Below are 26,912 nucleotides of genomic sequence, written 5' to 3' on the forward strand. Positions count from 1 at the left end.
TCAATTTTCTTAAATTTACCAAGGCTTGCTTTGTGACACAAGATATGATCTATCCTGGAGAATGTTCCATGAGCACTTGAGAAAAATGTGTATTCTGTTGTTTTTGGATGGAATGTCCTATAAATATCAATTAAGTCCATCTTGTTTAATGTATCATTTAAAGCTTGTGTTTCCTTATTTATGTTCATTTTGGATGATCTGTCCATTGGTGAATGTGCGGTATTAAAGTCCCCTACTCTGAATGTGTTACTGTCGATTTCCCCTTTTATGGCTGTTATTATTTGCCTTATGTATTGAGGTGCTCCTATGTTGCGTGCATAAATATTTATAATTATTATATCTTCTTCTTGTATCGATACCTTGATCATATGTAGTGTCCTTCTTTGTCTCTTCTAATAGTCTTTATTTTAAAGTTTATTTTGTCTGATATGAGAATTAGTGCTCCAGCTTTCTTTTTTTTTTTTTTTTTTTTAGCTTTCTTTTGATTTCCATTTGCATGGAATATCTTTTTCCATCCCCTCACTTTCAGCCTATGTGTGTCCCTAGGTCTGAAGTGGGTCTCTTGTGGACAGCATATATATGGGTCTTGTTTTTGTATCCATTAAGCCAGTCTGTGTCTTTGGTGGGAGCATTTAATCCATTTACATTTAAGGTAATTATTGATATGTATGTTCCTATTCCCATTTTCTTAATTGTTTTGGGTTTGTTATTGTAGGTGTTTTCCTTCTCTTGTGTTTCTTGCCTAGAGAAGGTCCTTTAGCATTTGTTGTAAAGCTGGTTTGGTGGTGCTGAACTCTCTCAGCTTTTGCTTGTCTGTAAACGTTTTAATTTCTCCATCGAATCTGAATGAGATCCTTGCTGAGTAGAGTCATTTTGGTTGTTAGTTTTTCTCCTTCATCACTTTAAATATGTCCTGCCAGTCCCTTCTGGCTTGCAGAGTTTCAGCTGACAGATCAGCTGTTAACCTTATGGGGATTCCCTTGTGTGTTATTTGTTGTTTTTCCCTTGCTGCTTTTAATATGTTTTCTTTGTAGTTAATTTTTGACAGTTTGATTAATATGTGTCTTGGTGTGTTTCTCCTTGGATTTATCCTGTGTGGGACTCTCTGTGCTTCCTGGACTTGATTAACTATTTCCTTTCCCATATTAGGGAAGTTTTCAACTATAATCTCTTCAAATATTTTCTCAGTCCCTTTCTTTTTCTCTTCTTCTTCTGGAACCCCTATAATTTGAATGTTGATGGGTTTAATGTTGTCCCAAAGTCTCTGAGACTGTCCCCAGTTCTTTTCATTCTTTTTTCTTTCTTCTGCTCTGCAGTAATTATTTCCACTATTTTATCTTCCAGGTCACTTATCCGTTCTTCTGCCTCAGTTATTCTGCTATTGATCCCATCTACAGTATTTTTAATTTCATTTATTGTGTTGTTCTTCATTGCTTGTTTCATCTTTAGTTCTTCTAGGTCCTTGTTAAATGTTTCTTGCATTTTCTCTATTCTATTTCCAAGATCTTGGATCATCTTTACTATCATTATTCTGAATTCTTTTTCAGGTAGACTGCCTATTTCTTCTTCATTTGTTAGGTCTGGTGGGTTTTTATCTTGCTCCTTTATCTGCTGTGTGTTTTTCTCTCTTCTCATTTTGCTTATCTTACTGTGTTTGTGGTCTCCTTTTTGCAGGCTGCAGGTTCGTGGTTCCCTTTGTTTTTGGTGTCTATCCCCAGTGGCTAAGGTTAGTTCAATGGGTTGTGTAGGCTTCCTGGTGGAGGGGACTAGTGCCTGTGTTCTGGTGGATGAGGCTGCATCTTGTCTTTCTGATGGGCAGGTCCATGTCTGGTGGTGTGTTTTGGGGTGTCTGTGGACTTATTATGATTTTAGGCAGCCTCTCTGCTAATGGGTGTGGTTGTGTTCCTGTCTTGCTAGTTGTTTGGCATAGGGTGTCAAGTACTGTAGCTTGCTGGTCGTTGAGTGAAGCTGGGTGCTGGTGTTGAGATGGAGATATCTGGGAGATTTTCACCGTTTGATATTATGTGGAGCTGAGAGGTCTCTTTTGGACCAGTGTCTTGAAGTTGGCTCTCCCACGTCAGAGGCACAGCACTGACTCATGTCTGCAGCACTAAGAGCCTTTTTTCCACACGGCTCAGAATAAAAGGGAGAAAAAGTAGAAAGGAAGAAGGAAAGAAGGAAAGGAAGGAGGGAAGGAGGGAAGGAAGGAAGGAAGGAGGGACAGAAGAAAGAAAGAAGGAAAGAGGATAAAATAAAGTAAGATAAAATAAAGTTATTAAAATAAAAAATAATTATTAAGAAAAAAAATTTTTTAAGAAAAACAAACAAACAAAAAACGGACGGATAGAACCCTAGGACAGATGGTGGAAGCAAAGCCATACAGACAAAATCTCACACAGAAGCATACACATACACACTCACAAAAAGAGGAAAAGGCGAAAAAATCATAAATCTTGCTCTCAAAGTCCACCTCCTCAATTTGGAGTGATGCGTTGTCTATTCATGTATTCCACAGATGCAGGGTACATCAAGTTGATTGTGGAGCTTTAATCTGCTGCTTCTGAGGCTGCTGGGAGAGATTTCCCTTTCTCTTCTTTATTCGCACAGCTCCCGGGACTCACTTTGGATTTGGCCCCGCCTCTGTGTGTAGGTCGCCGGAGAGCGTCTGTTCTTCGCTCAGACAGGACGGGTTTAAAGGACCAGCTGATTCAGGGGCTCTGGCTCACTCAGGCCGGGGGGAGGGAGGGGCACGGAGTGCAGGGCGAGCCTGCGGCGGCAGAGACCAGCGTGACGTTGCACCAGCCTGAGGCGCGCTGTGCGTTCTCCCGGGGAAGTTGTTCCTGGATCCCGGGACCCTGGCAGTGGCGGGCTAAACAGTCCCCCCAGAAGGGAGTTGTGGAGAGTGACCTGTGCTCTCACACAGGCTTCTTGGTGGCGGCAGCAGCAGCCTTAGCGTCTCATGCCCACCTCTGGGGTCTGCGCTGATAGCCGCGGCTCGCGCGCGTCTCTGGAGCTCCTTTAAGTGGCGCTCTGAACCCCCTCTCCGCGTGCACCAGGAAACAAAGAGCGAAGAAAAAGTCTCTTGCCTCTTCGGCAGCTCCAGACATTTTCCCGGACTCCCTCCTGGCTAGCCATGGCGCACTAACCCCTTCAGGCTGCGTTCACGCTGCCAACCCCAGTCCTCTCCCTGCGCTCCGACCGAAGCCCGAGCCTCAGCTCCCAGCCCTGCCCTACCCGCCGGGTGAGCAGACAAGCCTCTGTGCGGGAATCTCTCCGCTTTGTCCTCCGCACCCCTGTGGCTGCGCTCTCCTCCACGGCTCCAAAGCTCCCCCTCTCCACCACCCACAGTCTCCGCCCGCAAAGGGGCTTCCTAGTGTGTGGAAACTTCCTCCTTCACAGCTCCCTCCCACTGGTGCAGGTCCCGTCCCTATTCTTTTGTCTCTGTTTATTCTTTTTTCTTTTGCTCTACCCAGGTACATGGGGAGTTTCTTGCCTTTTGGGAGGTCTGAGGTCTTCTGCCAGCGTTCAGTAGTTGTTCTGTAGGAGTTGTTCCACGTGTAGATGTATTTCTGGTGTATCTGTGGGGAGGAGGGTGATCTCCGCATCTTACTCTTCCACCATCTTCCCCCTGTGTCTCACAGTTTTCTTTCCCTGTAATTGATTTCTAATTTCATAGCATTGTGGTCGGGAAAATGCTTGATACAATTTCAGTTTTCCTAAATTTCCCCAGGCTTGATTTGAGACCCAGTATGTGATCTATCCTGGAGAATGTTCCATGTGCACTTGAGAAGAAAGTGTATTCTGCCACTTTCAGATGGAATGTCCTATAAATATCAATTAAATCTATCTGGTCTATTGTGTCATTTAAAGCTTGTGTTTCCTGGGACTTCCCTGGTGGTCCAGTGGTAAAGAATCCACCTTCCAATGCAGGGGACGCGGGTTTGAGCCCTTGTCTGGGAAGATCCCACATGCTGCCGAGCAACTAAGCCTGTGTGCCACAACTACTGAGCCTGTGCTCTAGAGCCCACGAGCCACAACTACTGAAGCCCACGTGCCACAACTACTGAAGCCCGCACAACTAGAGCCCATGCTCCATAACAAGAGAAGCCACTGCAATGAGAAGCCCGCGCACCTCAACAACGGGTAGCCCCCGCTTGCTGCAACTAGAGAAAGCCCACGTGAAGCAACGAAGACCCAATGCAGCCTATATATATATATATATATATATATATATATATATATATATATAAATGAAACAACAACAACAAGGCAAAACAGAACTACAACAGCGAAAGAAAAGAAAAGAAAAGAAAAAGGCTGGAAAAGGCCTTGGTAGGGGGGCAGGGTTCAGCTGGGGGGCAGGGCCTATGCTCAGACCCCATGGCCAGAAAAGGCCCTGGGGGTGTGGGGAGCGGGGCTTAGGCTCAGCACGGATGGAGGGGCCCCTTAGGGCTGAGGTTTAGGCCTGGGACCCGAGTAGGCTTACTGGGGATTGAGCAGGTGGGGGAGATGCTAGGCTCCTTCCCCTCTGATCCCCCAATACCCTGAAGGTCTCTCCCTATCCCCACTGATCCCTGCTCTGTGGGTGGGCCCCTCAGATCGTGGGAACCCCTCCCCTCCCCCAGCCATCCCTTGGGGTGCCAGTCCCATCCTGTCTCCTCTCCTCCTTCCCCCCCACATCCTACCTGGTTGCTTGGGGATTCCTCCCATCCCTTTAGGTGTCTGAGGCCCCCAAACAGCACCTGGCAGGTGCCCGAATTTTGAGGAGACTCGAACTCCACATCTTCCTACTCCACCATCTTGACTCCTCCCCGCTGTATCACATTGTTGAACCATACTTTCATCCCTGGAATAAATCCCACTTGATCAGATGTATCCTTTTAATGTGTTGTCGTATTTGGTTTTCAAGTATTTTGTTGAATTTTTTGCATCTATGTTCATCTGGGACATTGGCCTGTAGTATTCTTTTCTTATGGTGTCCTTTTCTTTCTGTCTTAATACCTTTTGGTATTAAGATAATGCTAGCCTCAAAGAATAATTTGGAAGAGTTCCCTCCTCTTCTATTTTTTGGGATATTGAGAAGGAAGCTGTAGTAATTCATCTGTTCAGTTTTCTATTTCTTCTTGATTCAGTCTTGGTAGGTTGTATGTTTTTATGAATTTATCCATTTCTTCTAGGTGTCCAATTTTTTGGGTGTATAACTGTTCACAGTAGTCTTTTATGAGCCTTTTTTATTTCTGTCATATCAGTTATAATATTTCCTCTTTCATTTCTGATTTTGAGTCCTCTCTTTTTCTTGGTGTGTCTAGCTGAAGGTTTGTCAATTATGTTTATCTTTTCAAAGAAGCAGCTCTTACTTTTGTTGATTTTTTTCTATTTTCTTTTTAGTCTCTATTTCATTTATTTCTTCTCTGATTTTATTTCCTTCCTTCTACTAACTTTGCTCTTTATTTGTTCTTCTTTTTCTAGTTTCTGGCAGTGTAAAGTGAGGTTGTTTATTTGAGATCTTTCTTGTTTCTTGATGTAGTCCTTATTGCTATGAACTTCCCTCTTAGAACTGCTTTTGTTGCATCCTACAAGTTTTGGTATGTTGTGTTTCCATTTTCACTTGTCTCAAGGTATTTTTAAATTTCTCCTTTGATTTATTCTTAGACCCTTTGCTTGTTCATTAGCATGTTGTTTACTCTCCACCTATTTGAATTTTCTGGTTTTCTTCTTATATTTGATTTCTAGTTTCATACCATTGTAGTTGGAAAAGATGCATGATATGATTTCAGTATTCTTAAATTTATTAAGACTTGTTTTGTGGCCCAACATATGATCTATCCTGGAGAATGTTCCATGTTCACTTGAGAGAATGTGCATTCTTTTGCTTTTGAATGAATTCTTATGTATCTGTTAAGTCCATCTGGTCTAATGTATCATTTAAGGTTGATGTTTTCTTATTAATTTTTCTGTCTAGATGATCTATCCAATGATGTAAGTGGGGTTTTAAAATTTCTACTTTTATTGTATTGCTATCTATTTCTCTTTTTAAGTCTGTTAATATTTGCTTTATATATTTAGGTGTTGTTGTGTTGGGTGCATAAATATTAACAAATGTTATAGCCTATTGTTGAATTGACCCCTTTAGAATTATGTCATGATCTTTTTTGTCTGTTATTACAGTTTGTCTTAAAATCTAATTTGTCTGATTTAAGTATTGCTACCCCACCCAACTTTCTTTTGGTTTCCATTTGCATGGAGTATCTTTTTCCATCCCTTCCCATTTAGTCTGTTTCCTTACATCTGAAGTGAGACTCTTGGAGGCAGCGTAGAGATTGGTCTTGTCTTTTTATCCATTCAGCCACTCAATGACTTTTGCTTGGAGAATTTAGTCCATTTACATTTAAAGTAATCATTGATGTGTATGTACTTATTATCATTTTGTTAATTGTTTTCTAGCTGTTTTGTAATTCCTCTTTTCTTTCCTTTTTCTCTTGCTCTCTTCCTTTGTAATTTGATGATTTTCTGTAGTGGTATGCTTAGATTCATTTCTTTGTATCATTTGTGTATATATTCCAGGTTTTTTGCTTTGTGGTTAAAAAAAAAGCCATGAGGCTTTTTAGATTCCACATATAAGTGATAACATACAGTGTTTGTCTTTTTCTGTCTGACTTATTTCACTAAGCATGATACCCTCCAGGTCTACTCATGTTGGTACAAATAGCAGAATTTTATTCTTTTTTATGGCTGTTTGGGTTCAACTTGTTTGGGACTCTCTGTGCTTTCTGTACCTTGATATCTGTTTCCTTCTTCAGGTTTAGGAAGTTTTTAGCTGTAACTTCATCAAATCCATTTTTGACCCATTTTTCTCTCTCTTCTCCTTCTGGGACCCCTATAATGTGAATGGTGGTATGCTTGCTGTTGTCTCAGAGATCCTTTAAACTGTTCTCATTTTTTTTAATTTATTTTTCTTTTTGTTGTTCCGATTGAGTGATTTTCATTATTCTGTCTTCCAGATCACTTATGCATTCTTTTGCATCACCTAGTCTGCTGTTAATTCCTTCTAGTGTATTTTTCATTTCAGTTATTGTATTCTTCAGTTCTGACTGGTTCTTTTTTATATGTTCTAGTTCCTTGGAAAAATTCTTACTGTGTTCATCTATTCTCTTCCCTAATTCAGTTAGTATTCTTATTACTAATGCCTTGAATTCTTTATCTGGTAAATTATTTATTTCTGTTTTGTTAGTTGTTTTGTCAGGGGTTTTCTCTTGTTCTTTCAATTGAAACAAATTCCTCTCTCTTCTCATTTTGCTTAACTTTCTCTGTCTCTATGAAATTGGGTGAAACATTTACCCATCCCAGTCTTGAAGGGGTATCCTTGTGCGGGAGCATCCTTGTACAATCTGTATGTGGCCAGTGGCTTTGGTGAGCTGGATCTGGCATAAGCATGAGTCACATCTTCCTCAGGGTGTTCTGGCAGCTATCACCTTGGTAGGAGATGGGGCTGGAGATGGAAGGGCTATGGCCAGAGCCAGGTGTGAGCTGTGTCTTCTCCTCTGCTCAGTGGCCAGCATCACCCTATTGGTGGTGGGGTCAGGTCCCAAGTCGCTGGAGCTGAAGCACTGAGGGCCAGGTTCAAGTTGGCTTTTTTCCCTCTAAGTGTGTGCTGTCCTCCATCCTAGCACTGGCACCCTCACCTCAGAGGGAAACACTGATGGAGCAAGAGGAATCAGAGTGGGTGCTTGACATGGTTGTGGGTGCAGGCTCTGGCAGTCCCAGTACCAATAAGCGTTCTGGACTACTCCCAATCCCCTGCCTCTGTGGGCACCAACACTGGCCATCCTCACCCTGTACAGATGCTGTGCCAGGTCTGAGCTGGTTTCTTCTCTCACAAATGGGCACTCCCCTCAGCTGCAGCAGGCCTTGCCCCAGTGTGGAGATGCAGCACAGAGCAAGTGGGTGATCAGCTCAAGCTGGGCCACGTGCTGGGGTAGTCACAGAAAACCCACAGGAAACTGGTAGAGTCCTGGGCAGTTTCAGTCTTCTTCCTCTGCCTTCTTTTGGCAGTAAGCAAGTATGTTCATGCTTTTCACAAGCAGAGTCTAGGTTTCTTACAGCCCTTCTATCAGTCCCTCTGCTGATATCAAGTCCCCAGCGTAGGGACTTGTCCTCCCTGGTGACAGACCGCAGGGTTGGGGTGCCCAATATGTGGATCAAATGGCTCACTCCCCAGGGAGGATCTAAAGGTCATGCTTCTCCTTCTAGGAGTGCAGGACCTGGCATGATTGCTTCTCTTCCCTTCCTGTTTCCTTGTGGATCTTTCTTACAACCTTGGTTGTATGTGTCTCTCTGCCAGTCTCCAGTTTGTTTTCAGTGAGAATTACTCCACATGTAGATGTATTTTTGATGTGTTCATGGCCGGATCAGGGGGCGGGGGCAGTAAGCTCTACCACCTTGATCTCTCTCCCTCTTTTTTCTTAACTTTTGACACTTTATAATGTGTCTTGGTGTGGGTTTCTTTGGGTTCGTCTTATTTGAGACTCTCTGAGCTTTCTGGATCTGGATGTATGTTTCCTTCTCCAGGTTAAGGAAATTCTCTGCCATTATTTCTTCAAATAAGTTTTCTGCCTCTCTCCCTCTTCTCCTTCTGGGGCTCTTATAATGCAAATGTTGGTCCATTTGATTTTGACCCATAAGTCAGTCCCTTAAGCTATTTGTATTTTTTGCTGCTCTGATTGGGTGAGTTCTACTGCTCTGTCTTCGAGTTCAGTGATACTTTCCTGATCTTCAGGTGTGTTGAACCCCTCTACTGTATCTCTCAGTTCAGTTACTGTATTCTTCAGCTCTGTGACTTCTGCTTGGTATTTCTTATATGTTCCATCTCATCGTTGAACTTCTCACTTTGTTCATGCATTCTTCTCTCAAGCTTAATGAGCATCTTTATCACCATGTATTTGAAGTCTTTATCAGGCAGATCACCTACCTCCATTTCATTAAGGTCTTTTTCTGAGGTTTTATCTTCTTTTTCATTTTGAACATTTTCCTTTGTTTCTTCATCTTCCTTGACTGTGCTGGGTTTCTATGCATTAGTTAAAGCAGCCACCTCTTCCAGTCTTTAAGGGGTGGCCTCGTCTAGGAGATGAAACTTATCATTCTACCCTGCTCTAGTTTTCAGGACAAACCTTTGTGATCGTTCAAGCTGCTTATTTTATTTTTAATAGCCTCTAGTAGTTGAAGATGTGAAAAGACCTGTCAGTATCCTAAAGGGGAGGATTTCAGTCAGCACCTGGACTCTGGCTAATTGGAAGCCAGACCTTCAGGCAGTAGCTTTGAAATTATGCAAATATACCTCTCTCAGGGGAAGACTGGGAGATGAGCATTTCTCCCTGTGCTGAGACTTGATAGCTAGTTAAGAACTGTTTTTTTCTTTGCTACCAACCCATTGAACTCATGAACACAAGTCCCACTGGCCATTAGAGCCAGGTGATCAATGGGCATCCCCTGGGTGGCAGCCATAAAAACAGGGTACCAGACATAAAAACTGGGGCACCAGATATAGGCTCCATTCCAGGAGAGAATGGTGTTCTGGAGAACAGCAGAGGGGGAGTGTGAAGGTAGTGCCTGTCCTCCGAGGTCTCTGGAGAGGATTACAGTTGGCCGTTACATGTGTGTTTAATTAGAAGCCACCCCTCAGGCTACAACTAGGAAGACAAGCCAATAGGTTTCTTTCGCAGAAAGATGGGGCACTTCCATCTGTTGCCTCTCTGCTGTGTCCTGCAAATGATAGCCAGTTAAGAACTCTTTCTCCATTTGTTACAGTCTTGTGGTACCCGTGAACATAAACTCCACTGGCCACCCAAGCCAGGAGATCTAGAGGTGTCCACAAAAATTGGTATTTCTTATATGTTCACATATAAGAAATATAGGCAGCAGCCACAAAAATTGGGGTACCAGACAAGGGTGTAAACTCCTTTCTGGGAGATACTAACAAGCTGGAGCAAGGCAGCAGGAGAACACAAACACAGCCACTGCTGGCCACGTCTTTGGAGAGTACTTCAGCAGAGCCCTAGATGTGTGTTAAATTAGATGCCTGCTCCTCTGGCCATTGCCTTAAGATAAGCTAATAAGCCTCTTGCACAGAAAGTCTGGGGCCTTTTCATTTGGCAGCCTCTGTATCAAGCTCTGGATTGGTGAGTCTGCACATGAGCCCTTTAAGGACTGCTTCTCAGTTCACTATAGCCTTGTGGGTCTCATGGACACAAGCCTCACTGGCTTTCAATGTTAGATGTTTGGGGGATTCATCTCTCAGGTGCAGGGCTTAAAAGTTGGGGTGCAAAAGTGGGGTCCAAACCCTTTGCTCTTCAGGGAGAAGCTCAGGTTTGTGAGTTGCCCCCTGATCCTGTGCTGGCGGTTGGGTTTATAGTGAGATTGTGCCTCAGCCTCTCCTTCCCACTTTGGTGTGGGATTTTTCTCAGTTGCCTGATGTGTAGGAGTCACCCATCTAGTTTTGGGGTTTGGGATTTGGGGTGTTCATGGGAAGAAGTGAGTTCAGGATTCTCCTACATTGCCATCTGGAATTGGAGCCTTGCATTCTGCTCTTAAGGATTTAGAGGTCTGTGAAGGGAGAATGGCTCTGAACCCGTGGGAACCAGAGGAGAAGAGGCTGGCTCTGGGAGATAAAGACGGTGCATATTCTTTGACCAGCCTCTCTTTGAAAGGTAGGGTGTGTCTATTTCCCCTCCCCATGACTCTGGGCCTGACAAAACACGAGAAGTAACACTAAGCCATTTTGGGGCCTACCTTTTAAGAAGACTGGCCATGTCCACCTTGGTCTCTTGGAGCCCTGAGTACCATGTTAGCACAGCCCAACCACTGTGCTAGGAAGAATGCAGGTAGAAGCTCTGAGACTGTAGAGAGAGGGGAATGGGCCCTGCTGGGCTCAACCTTCCACTGCTCCTACTGGGGGGCAGCAACATGAGTGAAGTCCTCTTGGACTTTCCAAACCAGTCCAGCTGAATACCACTGAGTCACCCCAGTTAATGCCACATGGAATTGAAGAATCACACAGCTGAGTCCTGCCCAAATTCCTGACATGTGAGATTGTGCATAATGCAATGGTGGTGGTTTAAACAACCAAGTATGAAGTAGTTTAAGTGGCCATAGATAACCAGAACAGTGGCTGAAGGAAGAGGTCCTGGCCAGGAACACTGGCTCCAGCTGTCCTGTTGTAGCCTTGGCAGGCAGTTGGGAGGCATTTGGACTTTTGCCTGGGTTTATACTTGGGAGCTGGGCTTGTTTTGCTCCTCTCAGCCTGTTGCTTTAGCAGGCAGACTGCAAGCACCTTGGGCATGGTTTTCCAACAGATGGGTTTTGAAGTATAAGCTGGAAGTCTCTTTGTCTTTCTATTTGCTAAAAACAGGGACCAGCTTTGAAATCTATGACTTCTATCTGCTCACTAGTAAGGCTACAGAGCTGGTAGCAGGTTATTACAGCAACATCAGTAATGAGATCTGATTAGATCAGGGTGTAAAATTAACATTGTTGCAGTTTATCCTAAGGAGGGAAGAGTGTTAGATACAATATTTAGAAGTTGGTTTTAAAATAACAATTTTAATTGGCTTCCACTTAAGCAACTACTTCTTGTTTTATAAAAAGGAAAACCTGGGAGTGGGGTGAGGTGAGGCTGAGAATTCTCAGCCTCTGTATAAATGGCTGCTCAGAGGGTAACTCTACCCTTCTGTCACCAAGAACCCTGGCTGGCCAGCAGGGCCCAGGCTGCCATTCTCCACCTACTGGGGGAGCAGCAAGGCATCCAGGTGTCTCAAGCCAGATGACCACTTGGCCTACAACACCTTGCCTTAACACACCATTCCCTTATTCAGAAGAGCTGGCCAAGAGTTTTTGAAAGCTTAGGGCAGAGTTTCTCAGAGAGTGGTTCAGGAGCCATCCATTGCCATAAATACTTGGGATGTTTATTAAAATGAAGCTTCCACAGCTCCACCCAGACCTAATAATACTAAATCTTCGAGCTTGGAGCCCAGGGATTGGTAATTAGATAAGCTCTCCAGGTGGTACTGATGCATTCTTTTTTTTTTTTCTTGAATGCAAAGACTATAACTTTTTTAAAAAACATCTTTATTGGTGTATAATTGCTTTACAATGGTGTATTAGTTTCTGCTTTATAACAAAGTGAATCAACTATACAGATATACATATGTCCCCATATCTCCTCCCTCTTGCGTCTCCCTCCCTCCCACCCTCCCTATCCCACCCCTCTAGGTGGTCACAAAGCACTGAGCTGATCTCCCTGTGCTATGCAGCTGCTTCCCACTAGCTATCTATTTTACGTTTGGTAGTGTATATATGTCCATGCCACTTTCTCACTTTGTCACAGCTTACCCTCCCCCCCATATCCTCAAGTCCATGCTCTAGTAGGTCTGTGTCTTTATTTCCGTCTTACCCCTAGGTTCTTCATGACCTTTTTTTTTTCTTAGATTCCATATATATGTGCTAGCATACGGTATTTGTTTTTCTCTTTCTGACTTACTTCACTCTGTATGACAGACTCCACCTCACTACAAATAACTCAATTTCGTTTCTTTTTATGGCTGAGTAATATTCCATTGTATATATGTGCCACATCTTGCACTGTTGGTGGGAATGTAAATTGATACAGCCACTATGGAGAACAGAATGGAGGTTCCTTAAAAAACTACAAATAGAACTACCATATGACCCAGCAATCCCACTACTGGGCATATACCCTGAGAAAACCATAATTCAAAAAGAGTCATGTACCAAAATGTTCATTGCAGCTCTATTTACAATAGCCAGGACATGATGCATTCTTAAGTCTAGGAACCATTGGCTTGAGCTTCTCAAAGCCTCTTTACTTCCAGAGTTGGCCTGCAATTGGACAGAGATGTTTTCTTGAATTGATATTTAGTAGGGAGAACATCTATATTGTATCAGAGAAAATGTTGAAGCACTTTAAAGTTTCCTCTCTGCTAAACGGTCCCCAGAAGAGATGGTTTCCTCTTAGTCCTCCAGCCTTTAGGGACACTTTGTTGTCTTCCCTGGCTCTCAGCCCCACCCCACTTATGGCCCAGTGTCTGTGATGCTCACTGTCTAGATCCCTTTGGTAAGGATCCATGCAACCAGGCTGTGAAGGGGGCCCATAAGTTGGAACCAATACATTTGAGAAAGTACAGATTAAGTATTGGCTCTGAAATCAGAGGGCTGGGTTTGAATCCCAGCTCTACCATTCACCAGCTGTTTTACTGCAGACAAATTATTTGACCTTTCCAGGCCTCAGGTTCTTGTTTTTGTAAAGTGGGGACCAAAAAAGCACCCTCCTCTCAGGGCTGTTATAAGTATTCAAAGAGCAAATGCATATAAAGCAATTGTGTCTTTAATACATATTATGTGTGATTAGATTATGCAGGGGAAGGGACTGGAAACCATGACACATGAGGACAAGTTGAGAGAATAGAAAATTCTTATCCTGGGGAAGAAATAATATTGGGAAGACTTGATATTTCCCAACATATTGATGGTTATTACCCGGGAAGGGAAATTTATATTTGTTTGTGTAATTTAAAATGGTAGGACTGGGAGTAGTTACAAAAATTAAAGGAAGGGCCTCCCTGGTGGCGCAGTGGTTGAGAGTCCGCCTGCCGATGCAGGGGATACGGGTTCGTGCCCCGGTCTGGGAGGATCCCATATGCCGCGGAGCGGCTGGGCCTGTGAGCCATGGCCGCTGGGCCTGCGCATCCGGAGCCTGTGCTCCGCAATGGGAAAGGCCACAACAGTGAGAGGCCCACATACCGCAAAAAGAAAAAAAAAAAATTAAAGGAAAATGGATTTTCTCTGAATAAAAGGAGGCACTTTTTAAAAAGAGGAGTAAATATAAAAATAAAATGTGCTGTCTCAGGAAGTAGTGAGCTCCCCATCACTGGATGTATTCAAAACCCAGGTGCCTGAACTTGTGGCTGGGTGATGAAGAGAGACTGACTCGTGGGAAGGGAGGTAGAACCGTAATGTTGAAGGTTCCTTTCCATCCTGAGTCTGTAACTCATGACTCCAAGTTTATTTAAACAGGGCAGAGTCCACTAGAAAAGGTGATGAGTGGCCTCTTTGCAAAGTGGTTCCTGGCCTAACTTAATTCCTGGCTTCAAGTCCAGGAAACCACCCAATCAGACATAATATGTTTCCTGTAACTTGTATCCACTGGTCCCAGTTTTGTCTCTAGAACCACAGAGATCAAGGCTGCTTTCTCCTTCACACCATGGTGTGTCAAATACTTAAAGATAGTGATCAGTAGTTCCATATCCCTGAACCCCTCCTACCCTCTACTGAGTCTTTTCTCTTTGGGGGTAGAATTGCTTGTTCCCAGTGCCTGTAAGTGAAATTCAAGTTCTTACTCCAGCTGGAATCTTTAATATTAAGCTAGACTGCATTGACAGCACATGTTTTAATAGGCATAGCCTCATTAATTTGATATGTGCCTACATTGGGCTGAACGTATCTTTGTACCAACTACTGCAAAAGAGTTTGCGAAACATATTCTTTGCCTTAAGATTGTAGAGCAATGTTTAAGCTGCTTAAGAGAAGTAACTGTGTTCAGATACCCCTAAGCTCTTTAAAAAATTACCTTCAAATCACTTACAAATCCATTCCCAGCTCTTCACTCAGACAAGGGACAGAAGGGCCGCCTCCAGGCAATTGTATTCATTACTTCTAGCTCGCTATCTGAACTTGAATAAAACTCCTTTCTTAAATGTATTTCTCAGAGCTTTCACTCCCAGGAACACAGAGCAGGTGGGGTCGGGGTGGGGTGGGAATGTCTATGCATAACGGGGCAGGGTGGGGGGGGCGTTGGCGGAAGTGCCTCCCTGGGTTTGGCCTGGGGATCTGGACACCCACTCAAATGTCTACCTACCAGTCTAGTTACATAAATGTGTGCAGCGAGTTGGGGGTAGGTAGGGCAATAGGGAGTGGAAGTGTCAGTGCTGAGTGGGAGAACCCACACCTTCCCAGTCATTTATACTTTGGCCAAGGGAGCTGGATTTGACTGGTGGATAGCCATTTAGTGATTCTTTTCTTACATGCTGAATTACAGAAATGTGTAGGAGGGGTACGGCTGGGTGGGCTCATTAGAGATTCAGGGAGTGTTCTAATATCTAAAAAAATGTGTACAGAGGTGGGTCCCTTTAAGAGAACAGAGCATTCTGGTTAAGGACGGGGAGTGATGGGTGCCTCCCTAGAACATGTGATGAGATCTCTTAAGGAAAGTATTTAAAAATACAGAGTAAAATGCCCGAAGCTTAGGGGATTTTGCCTGGGAGATCATTCAGGTTGAAAATGGGTCATGAGGGATACAACTTGCAGGATAACATGAGCTGCATGTATCTGAAGGTGGGGCTGTCCTGGCAGAGGAGCTCTTTAAGGGGTATAGTGACGTGTGCTCATTTAGAAGAAGTAATGGGAGGCCATGTGAGACAGGCATGTTCACAGGACCAAAGGCAATCGCGGTGAAGGCGTATAATGAGAGGTGTCATGAGAGACAGGGAAGGTGAAAGCTTTCTTGGGTCTCAGGTATGATGACTCGGATGAGCTCAGGCATGAGAAGGGGAGATGTTTGGATATTTAAGGATGGAAGACTGGAGGGGCTCAGCTGACAAGGAAACAGAGGAACACGACACTGGCCGACTCTTCTGGGGAGAGGTGGGAGACCCGAGGAAAGGAGAGCAGTAAGGGGACAAAGCAGCAGCAGATAAAACCATGGTTATAATGATCTCCAAAAAGACAGCCGGTGTCTTCAAGCCTGAGCTGCGGCTTATCTAAAGGATATAGAGGATCAGCAATGCTTTCCTTCTCTCTGGACAGTGGCACAGAAAATGGGCTGTGATGCAGCATGAGGATAGATTTCTTGAGTTTGGAGCAGGTATGAGGGCAGTCGGGAAATCTGCTTGTCTAGTAACTTTGAGGGTCGATAGGTTCTTGGAAAGTGGGGTAAACAGGACGGGCTGAATTTGGAAATTAGTGACTGGAATTCAGTGCTCCCAGCCTGGGACCTAGTCTCCCGGGGTTTGCACTCCTGTGAAGCCGTGCACTGTGGGCCTGGCTGAGGGCTCTTCACTGGCTCCCAAACTGTTAGCCCCTCAAGGTCACCAAGGTCATTCCTTGCTGACCTGGTAACTAGTCTCATACTGTTAGTGGTAGTTAAGGACACTCCAGTCACATCCAGGTAACACAAGAATTTAAAAGTCAAGTGGCAGAAAATTTCATGCAAAGGGGTCTCAATTAAGTTACATTTTTAGTAAAAAAGAAAGAAAAAGTTATTTTGCCTAAGCTCTCTTTAGCTATAATTTAAGCCTATTTCCTCTGGTGAGGTGCTCTGTGGTGAGCCAACCCGTCAAAATAATACTCAGGTTTCCGGACATGGTTAAGAGCCTCGCATCATAGCATCTATTTCTTTCAATTACTAATGGGCATGGCTATCCTCTTGTTAACTTTATTCTTCAAAAGTCCTGCTTCTAAATCATCACCTGGGAAGCTGGAGAAAATACAAAGTTCCCACCCCAGACCTGCCCAATTACAGATCCTGGGGATGCAACCCAGTGACCCAGGTTTTTAACCAACCCTCCAGGTGATTGCGATGCAAGCTCGAGTTTGAGTCACTTCTAAAATACACGGCAAAGGGTGAAAAGCCCGGCCGATATTAGGCAGAGTGGACGAGCTCATTCTGGCTCTTCCATCCCCCTCTCCTATTAATACATCAGGACTCCTAGAAAAACAACATCAAGGCCCTAACGTATTGGAGGTGGAAGACAAGGAAAGACACATAATTATTGAGTGCCTTGAATTTGCCTGTCACTGGCTTTACACATATGATCCCACTTAATCCTTAAAACAATATGAGGCTGTTGCTATTTTAGCAGATAGGAAACCAAACTCAAATATATTAGGTAATTTACCTAAAGACACAGCCGCTACACAATTGGATGGGATTTGAGTCCAAGTCAAGTGCCTTTTTTATTAGAGTATGTTGATTCCTTATGGACAGGTCTGTAGTGGCATAATTCATACAGGGAAAAGGTATTACTGTGTTCTCATTCTTTTAAAATAACACAGTTCATCTTTAACAATGCCCAAATCTTTGCTGTTTAAGTGCATTTCTGACCAGGGTGTGCCACCTTGCACTTTAATCTCGATTTTGTTCGTTCTGGGGAAATAGCACCAGGTGGTTACATATATCTACTGTGAGGTTGTAATCTGTTCAGGTCATTGCTCTGCATTTAACTAGAGGCAAATGGCTTAAGCTTGCTGGGCCTATTTCCTTTGCCCTTGTACTACCATTTTTATCCCCATCTACAGAGTTAGTAATCCAACACAACCCAATCTGTTTATCACCTGCAGCAGACTTGCAGTGCAACCAATTGGCCCCTCCAGTCAGCTCATGGATGAAGATCCTCCATCAATGTAGGTCAATGGCGCCTTCTCCCAGGAACTCATGACCCACGTCCAAGCCCTTCGGAAACCCTCTAAACCAGGTAAAAATCATGGTCTAAACAGACTTTTTAGCTTGCTAATCGGAGTATCTTGTGGCATCCAGTCTTAGCTTGTCTTGTAATTCTAGAATTTGTAGAATTGCTGAACCAAATAAAAGGAAGAAACTAAACTGTCAGCTCTCAATTAGCTGCACCACTGGAGAGGAACAGTGACATGGTAGATTCAAAAAATTTGGTTCCATTTGGCTTTGGAATGCATTGTGATTTTTTTCAGTAGATTAACTTTCCTAATTACATTTTGCACAGCCTAATATTAACAGGCATTTGTATTCCCTGAGCATACGACATCTAACACTGAGAGTTGGGGCGATGCCGTAGAGGAGTCCAAGGGAATGAGTGTTGTTCTGGACGATCCACACACGGGGAATGAAGAGGGAGCTAATTATAAAGTGCTGCAAATATTAAATCGTAAGCAGAGAGGGCAGATTAGGAATTCTCTATGGACATGTGAACAGACAGTATAAAAGCTTATTAAAATTCTAAAAGGGACAAAGTTTCAAGGATCATCTTGGGAGTTAATCTGATGGAAAAATAAGGATACAAGGAGGGTCAATGAGTTACTGGGTGGTCTTTCAAATAAGAAAGAGAATGGACTTGAGGACACGGGGAGGGGGAAGGGTAATCTGGGATGAAGTGAGAGTGGCATGGACATAGATACACTACCAAACGTAAGGTAGATAGCTAGTGGGAAGCAGCCGCATAGCACAGGGAGATCAGCTCGGTGCTCTGTGTCCACCTGGAGGGGTGGGATGGGGGAAGGGTGGGGGGCGTGGTGGGGAGGAGATATGGGGGTGTATGTGTGTGTATAGCTGATTCGCTTTGTTGTGTAGCGGAGGCTAACAGACCATTGTGGAGCGGTTGTGCTCCAGTAAAGATCTTAAGAAAAGAGAAGAAAGGAAAAGAAAAGAAAAGAAAAATAAATAAATAAGAAAACCTCAAGCAATAATACCAAAGTGTTTTAAAAGAGTGTTTAAAATGAATTTTATTATTTGAATTTTACAAGTAGTCTTTAAAGGCTTCAAACAAGAACTCTGTTGCAAAACTCTAATAAATAGCTTGCCCCAAGTCCCCAAACAAAATGTAAAACAAAATAAAAACTAAACTCAGAAGGATAAGCAAGACTTCAGAATGCTTGGATGTTAGCAGTATTTTTCTCATTTACAAAGAGCTATCAGGCAACGTACAATCTCCTTCATACAAGTCAAAGAGAGAAAGAGACGGACAACTGAGATCTTCACAGGGCACTCCGAAAGCTTCCTGTTTCCATGACAGAAATGTCACCAGAAAAAAAAAAATCCCATGGAGAAATCACAATCGTGAACGAAACTGTAGCATAAAAGTCTAGTGATGGGGGTGCGGGGGAGAAGAGAGGAAAATCCATCCCGTTTCTTTCAGGGATGGAGAGAGGAATGGGCTGAGATTACTTGGGGCAGGGAACTTCTGAGCAGGTGCCACTGGATAGCTGAACGTTCCCTTAGACCAGAGTTACCACTGAAGGGGCACAGGTGGCAATTTAGTGACAACTGTGAAGGCAAGAAACAAGGCCCCCAGGAGCTCCCCTGGGGCCTCTCAACACTAGTGACCCAGTTGCTCTGTTCTGTGCAGGACTGAGAGCCTTGGAACAATGGCCAGGGGCCCAAAGCAGCTGCATCACTAGACAGGAAAAATAGCACATCAATCATTTCTGCAGCAGAATCCTTTGGATGGCCACACAAGGATGCAGAAAATGCTGGGCTGAGATTGTACACTGGGACATGCAGGTCTCAAAAGGCCATTCCATTATCACAGTCATTGCTCCTAACAAGTAAGTATTAAAGTTCACAATTTAACATTCACTTTTCCTAGTTACAAATACTGGTGAAGTCTTGCTTTGGAGAGAAGGATTTACTAATTTATTAATAAGATCATTTTGAGCAAGCTAAAAATACAATTTTGCCACATTGTTATCTTTAAAAAAAATCTCAAACAAAAACTCTACTTTTGACCAAAATGCATATAAATCATCATATGTTTTATATGTTTTAGTTTGGAGGAATTCTGAAACCAATTACTGTTTGGAGCCAGGAGGCTACAGAAAGGCTGGTCCCACTTTAGAGGGACTGCCTTAAGCCAAACAAAAAGGGCTCCAGCTCCGAGGAGCACACAGCACCTGGGCCCATTTTCCCAGGGAAAGGAAGGAGGAAGTAGTGATGTCATAATGCAGGATGGAAAAGGGGTGTGGCCCACAGCCTCCGTCTCTGCCTCTCTCTGGTTCACTGATTTGTTATTGTCAAGCAACCCCGATCCTGCTCATCTCTCTGTAAGATAGGGACAGACATCACTAGCTCATGCACAAGCCATTCGAGGGAGGTAGGCATTTTCTCAAAGCACCTCCCTCCCCAGGCATTTTAGGAACGAAGGTAAGGAAATCCCCCTCCCCAAATAAACAGTTTTTAAAAACGTTATTGTCTTCCTAGGAATAATGACATTTGTCAGGATACTGAGGGAAAGCTTGGGTTACCTGAAATAGATAAGAAAGAGCTGATGGAAATAGAGGCAGATGGGCCAGTGGGGGGAACCCTGGTCCTAGGCCCAGTTTCTTTTTAAATACATAACAACAGATAAAGATATTGTGCAAAAAAATAAAGACATTCACATTTTAGCAGTTAAACTTTTATTTTACTTTTTAAAATTTTTATTTACCTTTTTCTTTTTCTTTTCTACAAAAGGCAGATAATGATTGTTGATCTGCGATTGTTGTGTTGTGCACTCCCCTAAAGGGGGCAAAGTCGGGAGCTGGGGCAGGAGCTCGGAGGATGCCTTCAATGGCGGCACCGAGGGGCGCGCGCCCCTGCGCCCCCCTCCCGGCCTAGCTCATGTCGATGGTGTTGAAGACCCACTCCGTGAACTTCTTCAGCTTGTCGGAGGCGTTCTGGGATTCCTCCTGCAGCCTCAGGTTGTCCTCTCGCAAGTGCTTAACCTCCGCCTGAAGGTGAGCTTTGTCTTCTTTTTCCTGGGAGGCGAGCAGAGCAGGAAAGGACTAAGAGGGTGGCCTCACCCTGCCCAGCCGCTAGGAGTGGCCGTGGATCTGTGTGAGCCCTTCACCCACTTCCCTCCTTCACTCCACTACACAGCTGTCTATGGGGCCTGGTGCTGGGCCTTAAGATGCTCTCACCCAGGCAATGGGACTTCCAGCGGCGTCCGCTACAGGCTGATTTTGGAATGTAAGTACCTCACTGCGTAGTTTAATGTCTTTGTTAAGTTGTAAGGAATTAAGGGCTGTCTTACATTTTAGACGATTGTTCTGGGGGCTCCTATGTTAATATAAAGCCACTCAAGAAACAAACAGCATCTACTTCTTTTGGTGCAAGAGCCTGAAGAGCAGTGAGGACACGTGGGTCTGGGCTATGGACCAGGGGTTGGGAGGCTGGGAGAGGGCTGGCTGAGGTCTAAAGGAGTTCACAAAGAAGGGAACGCTTTTTCTGTGCGTGTGACAATGAAAGCTTTCTTGCACTATGTGTGTCAGTGGCAACCAAGCTCTAAGCAGCTCCCTAAATGTGTACGGAGAAAGTAGGGAAAACACCCACATCTTATTCCACTAACAAACACTGCTGACAAAGGGCTCTCACAGTTCAAGGGCAGCTTGCGTGGACTGGGTAACCTGCTTTGAGAATATGGTTTACCTTCTTCAGATCTTCTCGAAGCAACTTCAGCATACCTTCCAGCTGGTCCACTTTAGAAGCCAGAGTGGGAGAGGAATTTTTACTGCTGGGAACAAGAAACAAAAGACCTTGCTGGCAGGAGCCTCCATGGCTGGCTTTGTTTGGCATTTTTTTTTTTTTTAAGGAGGCGCCTGAATTTACAAAATGGTTTTCAATATCAAATTACTCAGTATGGTGACCCAACCGTGCATTTTCATTTTAAAACGGAAAATGGCAGTCTTAACAGAAGGTAATACAAGTGTGAACTACAGCCAATCAATGGCTTCCTTTGTTAAAGATGCTGCATCTTTGTGACAAAAGAATACAGGACAATAAGTGAAAATGGTCTCTTTGGCAGCACAAGAAGAACTTTCTGGCAGACACAACTGTCAAACAGTGAAATGAGTATCTCTTTAGAGGCTTTAAGAAGAGGAGAGTTAGTTAGTTACTCCTCTGTGTGTGCAGCATGTTGGCTGGGGGAGGGTTAGGGCAGGCTCTACCTTGGGGCAACCCAAGTAAGTAAAGCCTGTGGCCACTCACCCAGTGGCGACTAAGTCATAGGGCCCACGTCTTAACTTAGACTAGTTTAAATATCTTCAACTATTAAAAAAATAAGGCTACATCTTTCAGAAGCTTGTCAGTCCAACCTTAATGTCTTAAGCTCTTCACTATTATGATCAGCAAACTCTAAGGCCCAAAATTTTCTTATTTTCTCCCATTTCATTTAAGTGCTAAAAAGGCCACGCCAGTGGAGCATCAAAAGGAAGGGGAGTTAGAGGACGAGAAGGCCATGTAACCAGCTGTAACCAGCGGGACAGATGACTGACACAGCTCGGCAGGGGCTGAAGACCTGTCAGCTCTCCCTCCCAGACTCTCCTCTACTTGAATTCAAGCTCCAAAAAGTTTCCAGGTGAGTTCTAGCCAGAAACACAACCTCAGCCTCACACAACCAAGAACCTGAAGGTTTCCATGGAGCCAACTGGCAGCTGCCTCTTTCCAGAGGTCAAGGGGAAGAGGTGGTGACTCTGAACTCTTGGCATCATGAAATGAAAGGTATTCTTTACTTTAGACATCAAAGTTCAAGTTGGAATTCCTGACCTAAAATAAGCTGTGTCAACGTCTTCTGCTAATTCTAGGTCTACAGCAAGCCCACAGGGGCATGGAGTGTCACAAGGCTGTAAATAAAATGGAATGATAATGACCATCTCACTTCTAAGAAAGACAGGATGACCAATTAAAAGCTGACAGTGAATGGATTTTAAAAGGGACGTGGTCAGCTGCAATCCACAGCACCTCACAAGCAGGTCAGGTTTGGATGGGTTGAAGGCCAAAGATGTGACAGAATAAGAGTGGTGTTGAACAGAAAACACTGAGGCTGGGGATGGGGGCAGGGCTGTCCTTCACAAGCCGCTGAGTCCACAGTCCCCGCTCCTGGCAGGGCTGACGCAGCCACTGCAGGCTGTCAGTAACTCTGTGGCGTATCTTGATTTCTGAAGGTCTGCAAAATGAATTCTGTGACTGTGAGTGCACTGATAATCTTTAAGAACCTATTTAACTCCATTTGCATTTGCTCATCCACACCGAACAAAGACCCAATCGTCATCCTCATCTTAAGCTTCTACAAAGATTCAGGAACCGCTTAATAATCCTTTCTCAGGAGAACAGTCTTTGCTCACTCAGACTTCTCTTCGTCCTAAAAAGGGACATTGGGGGTCTCCCCTCGACTCTGCAATTTTTAAAAAAGTTCTCAACAGCCAAACTAACTGCCTCTTTCCTTCCCCAACTGTCCCAACAATAGGATAAATGCAGCATCTGTTACACTTACAACAAACGATCCATTGCTCTTATACTTCCTCTTGAAGAGGGTTTCCTTACAGACGTGCTTCAGAAGTCTTCAAGCACAAGTCGCCGGTCTATCTGTGCAAACCTATGCCAACCTCACTCTTCCTGTTACTGGCTGTTTCTGACCAAGTTTTCTAGATACATGGATTCTTATCCATCATCAAAAGGTTTTAAGAGATTTCAAATTGATGAAATTATTCTCCATTCGGGAGGGCTTACTATGTGTCCACGGCTGACTGTTGGGATGCTTTAATATATAAGAACATCACACATTTATCCAATAACCTCACCATTTGAAACTGAGGGGGAAATGGAAAAGTCAGCCTTTACATAGTTAAGTAGAAGTCAGAGTCCCTACCCTTAACTCAGCTACTGCTTTTTTTTAAACTTCTTAGTTTACATAAATCTTACCTATCCTGGTGACCCAGTTCTAATGCAGGTCTGAAGCAAAACGCTGGGAGCTGCTAAGATGCAGGCACATTTACAAGCATGACCAACTGACAGCTTCAAAACTGACAGACTCAAAAGCCAGACTCAAGGACTAAACGCATAGGAGTCCAAGGATATTCAGCACAAATGATTTCTCTTACCTTACCTAATAAACCCCGAGGACATAAATAAATGTACTACGGCATTAAATAATAATGAATATTCATAATGATGACTTTTAAGCCATCAAGAACAGTTTCATGGTGTTTAGAGTATTTGGTTACAAAGCATTCGAACAAAAAGCAAAGTGTCTGGCACCGGAGTGATGAGCTTCATTCAGCTGATCCGTGTGGCCTCCATCGCCTCTTCCCCACACCTGCTGTCTGTCACTAGTGGAGGTGATGTGTGGTGTGGAGTGGTACCCTCGCCACTGGATGACTAACCTGCTGTAAGACTTCATCTGGGCCAGAGCCTGGTCTTCAAGCTGGTCATTGTTGGATGCAGCACTCAGAGGGCGATGGTTTTCATCACTAGCAGCAAAGAACGAGGCTCTCTGGACTGAAACGGAGAGAAGAAACCATTCAGTATTTTGGAACTGGATCCTGGGCCCTCTCTATGGGGGCCCTCCATTTCTAAAAGAAATGGCCTACACGCACAGTCAGATCTAATCAAGGGGCAGGAATGCATCGGAAACCTTACCTCCCAACCCTTGTAGGAAAATTTTTTTACTGTTTTAGCTGGAAGAGGATAGTAACATTGTAATTTCTCTTTTAAAAACAGTTGTTGTGACTCAACTTCTATTCCAGCTTTTCCCTTGCTCATAAAAGTACCATTCTAGAGGGCTTCCCTGGTGGCGCAGTGGTTGAGGGTCCGCCTGCCGATGCAGGGGATACGGGTTCGTGCCCCGGTCCGGGAAGATCCCACATGTCGCGGAGCGGCTGGGCCCGTGAGCCATGGCCGCTGAGCCTGCGCGTCCGGAGCCTGTGCTCCGCAACGGGAGAGGCCACAGCAGTGTGAGAGGCCTGCGTACCGGTAAAAAAACAAACAAACAAAAAACCTCTCCCGGACACGTGCTGTTTTCAGTCAAGTGACAGTTGGGATTCCCCTGCACCCTGCCCTTCTCAGATACAGGGAGGCGAGGCATCCGTGTGATGAATTCCTATGTAGAGGAAACACTGGGTTCCACCTGATTAAATCTGACAGTGGGGGCCCCTTACCAAGTGCTCAGGAACTGTTAGCTCAACTGGTTTCTGGCTGTGCTGGTAAAATGTGCGTGTTGTCAGTGTGTCCAGAGCACTCACACGGCCTCCGTGTGGCCGAGCCTGGATCACAGCAGACTCACCCTCATATGCCTTGGCAGCATCCACCAGGTTGGACCAATCCAAATCCGCAGCAGCGTCGGGCAGGGGCATTAGGCCGGGGTCAGGCATGGGCGTCCTCTGGGTGTCCTGGATGTCATTGAGGGAGCTGTCCGAGGCCGAGAACTCTCCTGCAGGAAGGGACAAGAGATAAGATGCTTCTCATGCCCACAGGAGAACCACTCAAAGTTTTACCCATTTTCTGTTACCATATATTTGTAAGTCATTTGTTACCTGGAATCAGTTTCTAGTCTAACAGGCCATTAGTGGTCATTCTAAAGCTGAGTGGAACTGGGAATTGACTTCCTCCAACCTTAATTCACTTTTGTATAACCTCCCACTGTCCCATTTCTAGTGGGGTGAGTCTTGGAAAAGTCAGTCCTGCACCGAGGCAATGTGTCTGCTTTGGCAGGAGCTGCTTGTCTACAGTGGGACCCAGGGCAGCTCCTCAGATTTCCTTGCAGAGTCGAGAGATTCAGGCTGGGGTGAAGGGACCTACTTCAAGAGAGGTGGGTTTTGCAGCCAGGCCAGGGAAGCTTGGTGATGCTTGTTTGAGGGGATAGTAAAGCTTATTTTTATCTGCACTGGAACCTGGGATCTGACTGCCCTCCATGTGGACTCCCTGCATCCCTGGGACTGGTGAGGGACAACCCTGGCCCATGTCTGTCCTGTATCCCAGGAATGGCCCACAGGTTTCTGCAGTTGGATGTATCCAGGGTGGTGTGAAAACCAAATCAGAGCATGTGAGAGTGAGTGCTGGGTCACCCAGCAGAGTTAACATAGGTTAACTGGTGTTGGCATCCTTCTCCTTCCCAAGGACACGCTAAGCAACTCTTGGCATCAGTTTTCTTTTTTTTTGTTTTTTTAACGCACATCTTATAATCTTAAGTTCTTATTTGAGAATGTAAAAATACAAGGTACGACCGACTTCAGCAATCTTAGTTGAGTGCCAAGAATAATATAGAAAAGGAAGATAGTTGATAAATGAGTTTATAGGGTTATAATCTTAAGAGTAAAAATGCAGAAAGACAAAAAAAATGGTCCACATCAAAAACACTTAAAAAAATTCAATTATGTAAACTTACGACTAAATAAATCATATTTTTAAAAGATGGTACTCAAGACTCATCACTGGTTGATTACATTTTTTTGCTATTTTCTATGTTGTGGAGGTATCTATAGGGTGGAAACTCTATACAGTAGTGTATCTGTATACATCTCTTCCCAGTTTGCTTTCAGTGACATCACTTTGGTAACCTGAAATCAGCTGAGGTAGGAGTATATCTACACCCCAATAACTGGCAAGTGCTGCAAGTCAGGGCCTTTGCCTCCTTCCAGGAGCTGATTGTTAAACGTTTACCAGCACAACAAGAATCATACCTCCAATAAGGACAAAAAGACACTGAGAGATACTCAGCTGGGAAGTGATGTAGTAAACTCTGTTCATTGGGAAGATCATTTTGGTTTTTTTTTTTTATTCAAACAGAAAGTCACAAAAATTATAATCATCCTCATCAGTTCACTCAGTCCCATGTAATTAATTTTTTTTCATCTTGATCTTTTGTTAGCACTTTTATGAATTCATCAGTTTTCCCTTAGAGTTCTGAAAATGCTTATTCATTCAGTTCAGCAGTATAGTCAGTCACCAGAAACCTGTACAGTTTTCGATTTACAGCAGCCCAACATCCCAAGCCCCTTCTAAGGTGACAATTTTTTAAAATACAAATATTACACTATAGTAACAGCTAATCTCTGCTTATCCTGGGGACGGGAGGAAGGTGAAATGAGCCCCTCTGTGCAGTGGAGGGCGTGCTGCTACCGCTCAGGATCATACAGGTGGAGGAGAGGGAAACATAACTCAGGAAACGAAGATGCTCTCAATGGGGCATCAGCTGGGGCAGAAACGAGAGCAGAGCATGTGCCCCCATGAGAAGGGTCACCCGCACAATGTGTCTGTAACTCATGCAAACACAAAGCTGAAAGTGAACTTCTCAGTTAAAATCTCTAAGCGACTCTGGAAATAACTGTGTACAATGAATTAAAAA

The 26,912-nt window shown here is 44.2% G+C and overlaps 1 protein-coding gene across 7 annotated transcripts in view; it reads right to left on the reverse strand.

The window, feature by feature from the left end:
* Positions 1-20,194: 20,194 nt before the first annotated feature.
* SIPA1L1 (signal induced proliferation associated 1 like 1) overlaps positions 20,195-26,912 on the reverse strand; it is a 186,746-nt gene continuing 180,028 nt past the window's right edge. For 4 of the 7 annotated variants that reach the window (XM_060095912.1, XM_060095910.1, XM_060095914.1 and 1 more), the window contains 4 exons: positions 24,852-24,998; positions 23,953-24,067; positions 21,221-21,305; positions 20,195-20,550 (listed from right to left, as the gene is read on the reverse strand). In XM_060095912.1, coding sequence (XP_059951895.1) covers positions 20,407-20,550; positions 21,221-21,305; positions 23,953-24,067; positions 24,852-24,998 — 491 coding nt within the window. In that variant the 3' untranslated portion in view covers positions 20,195-20,406. The remainder of the gene's footprint in view (positions 20,551-21,220; positions 21,306-23,952; positions 24,068-24,851; positions 24,999-26,912) is intronic. The other 3 variants (XM_060095913.1, XM_060095911.1, XM_060095909.1) reach the window with 1 other exon arrangement.

The sequence above is a fragment of the Mesoplodon densirostris genome, chromosome 4, assembly GCF_025265405.1.
Source record: "Mesoplodon densirostris isolate mMesDen1 chromosome 4, mMesDen1 primary haplotype, whole genome shotgun sequence".
NCBI lineage: Eukaryota > Metazoa > Chordata > Mammalia > Artiodactyla > Ziphiidae > Mesoplodon > Mesoplodon densirostris.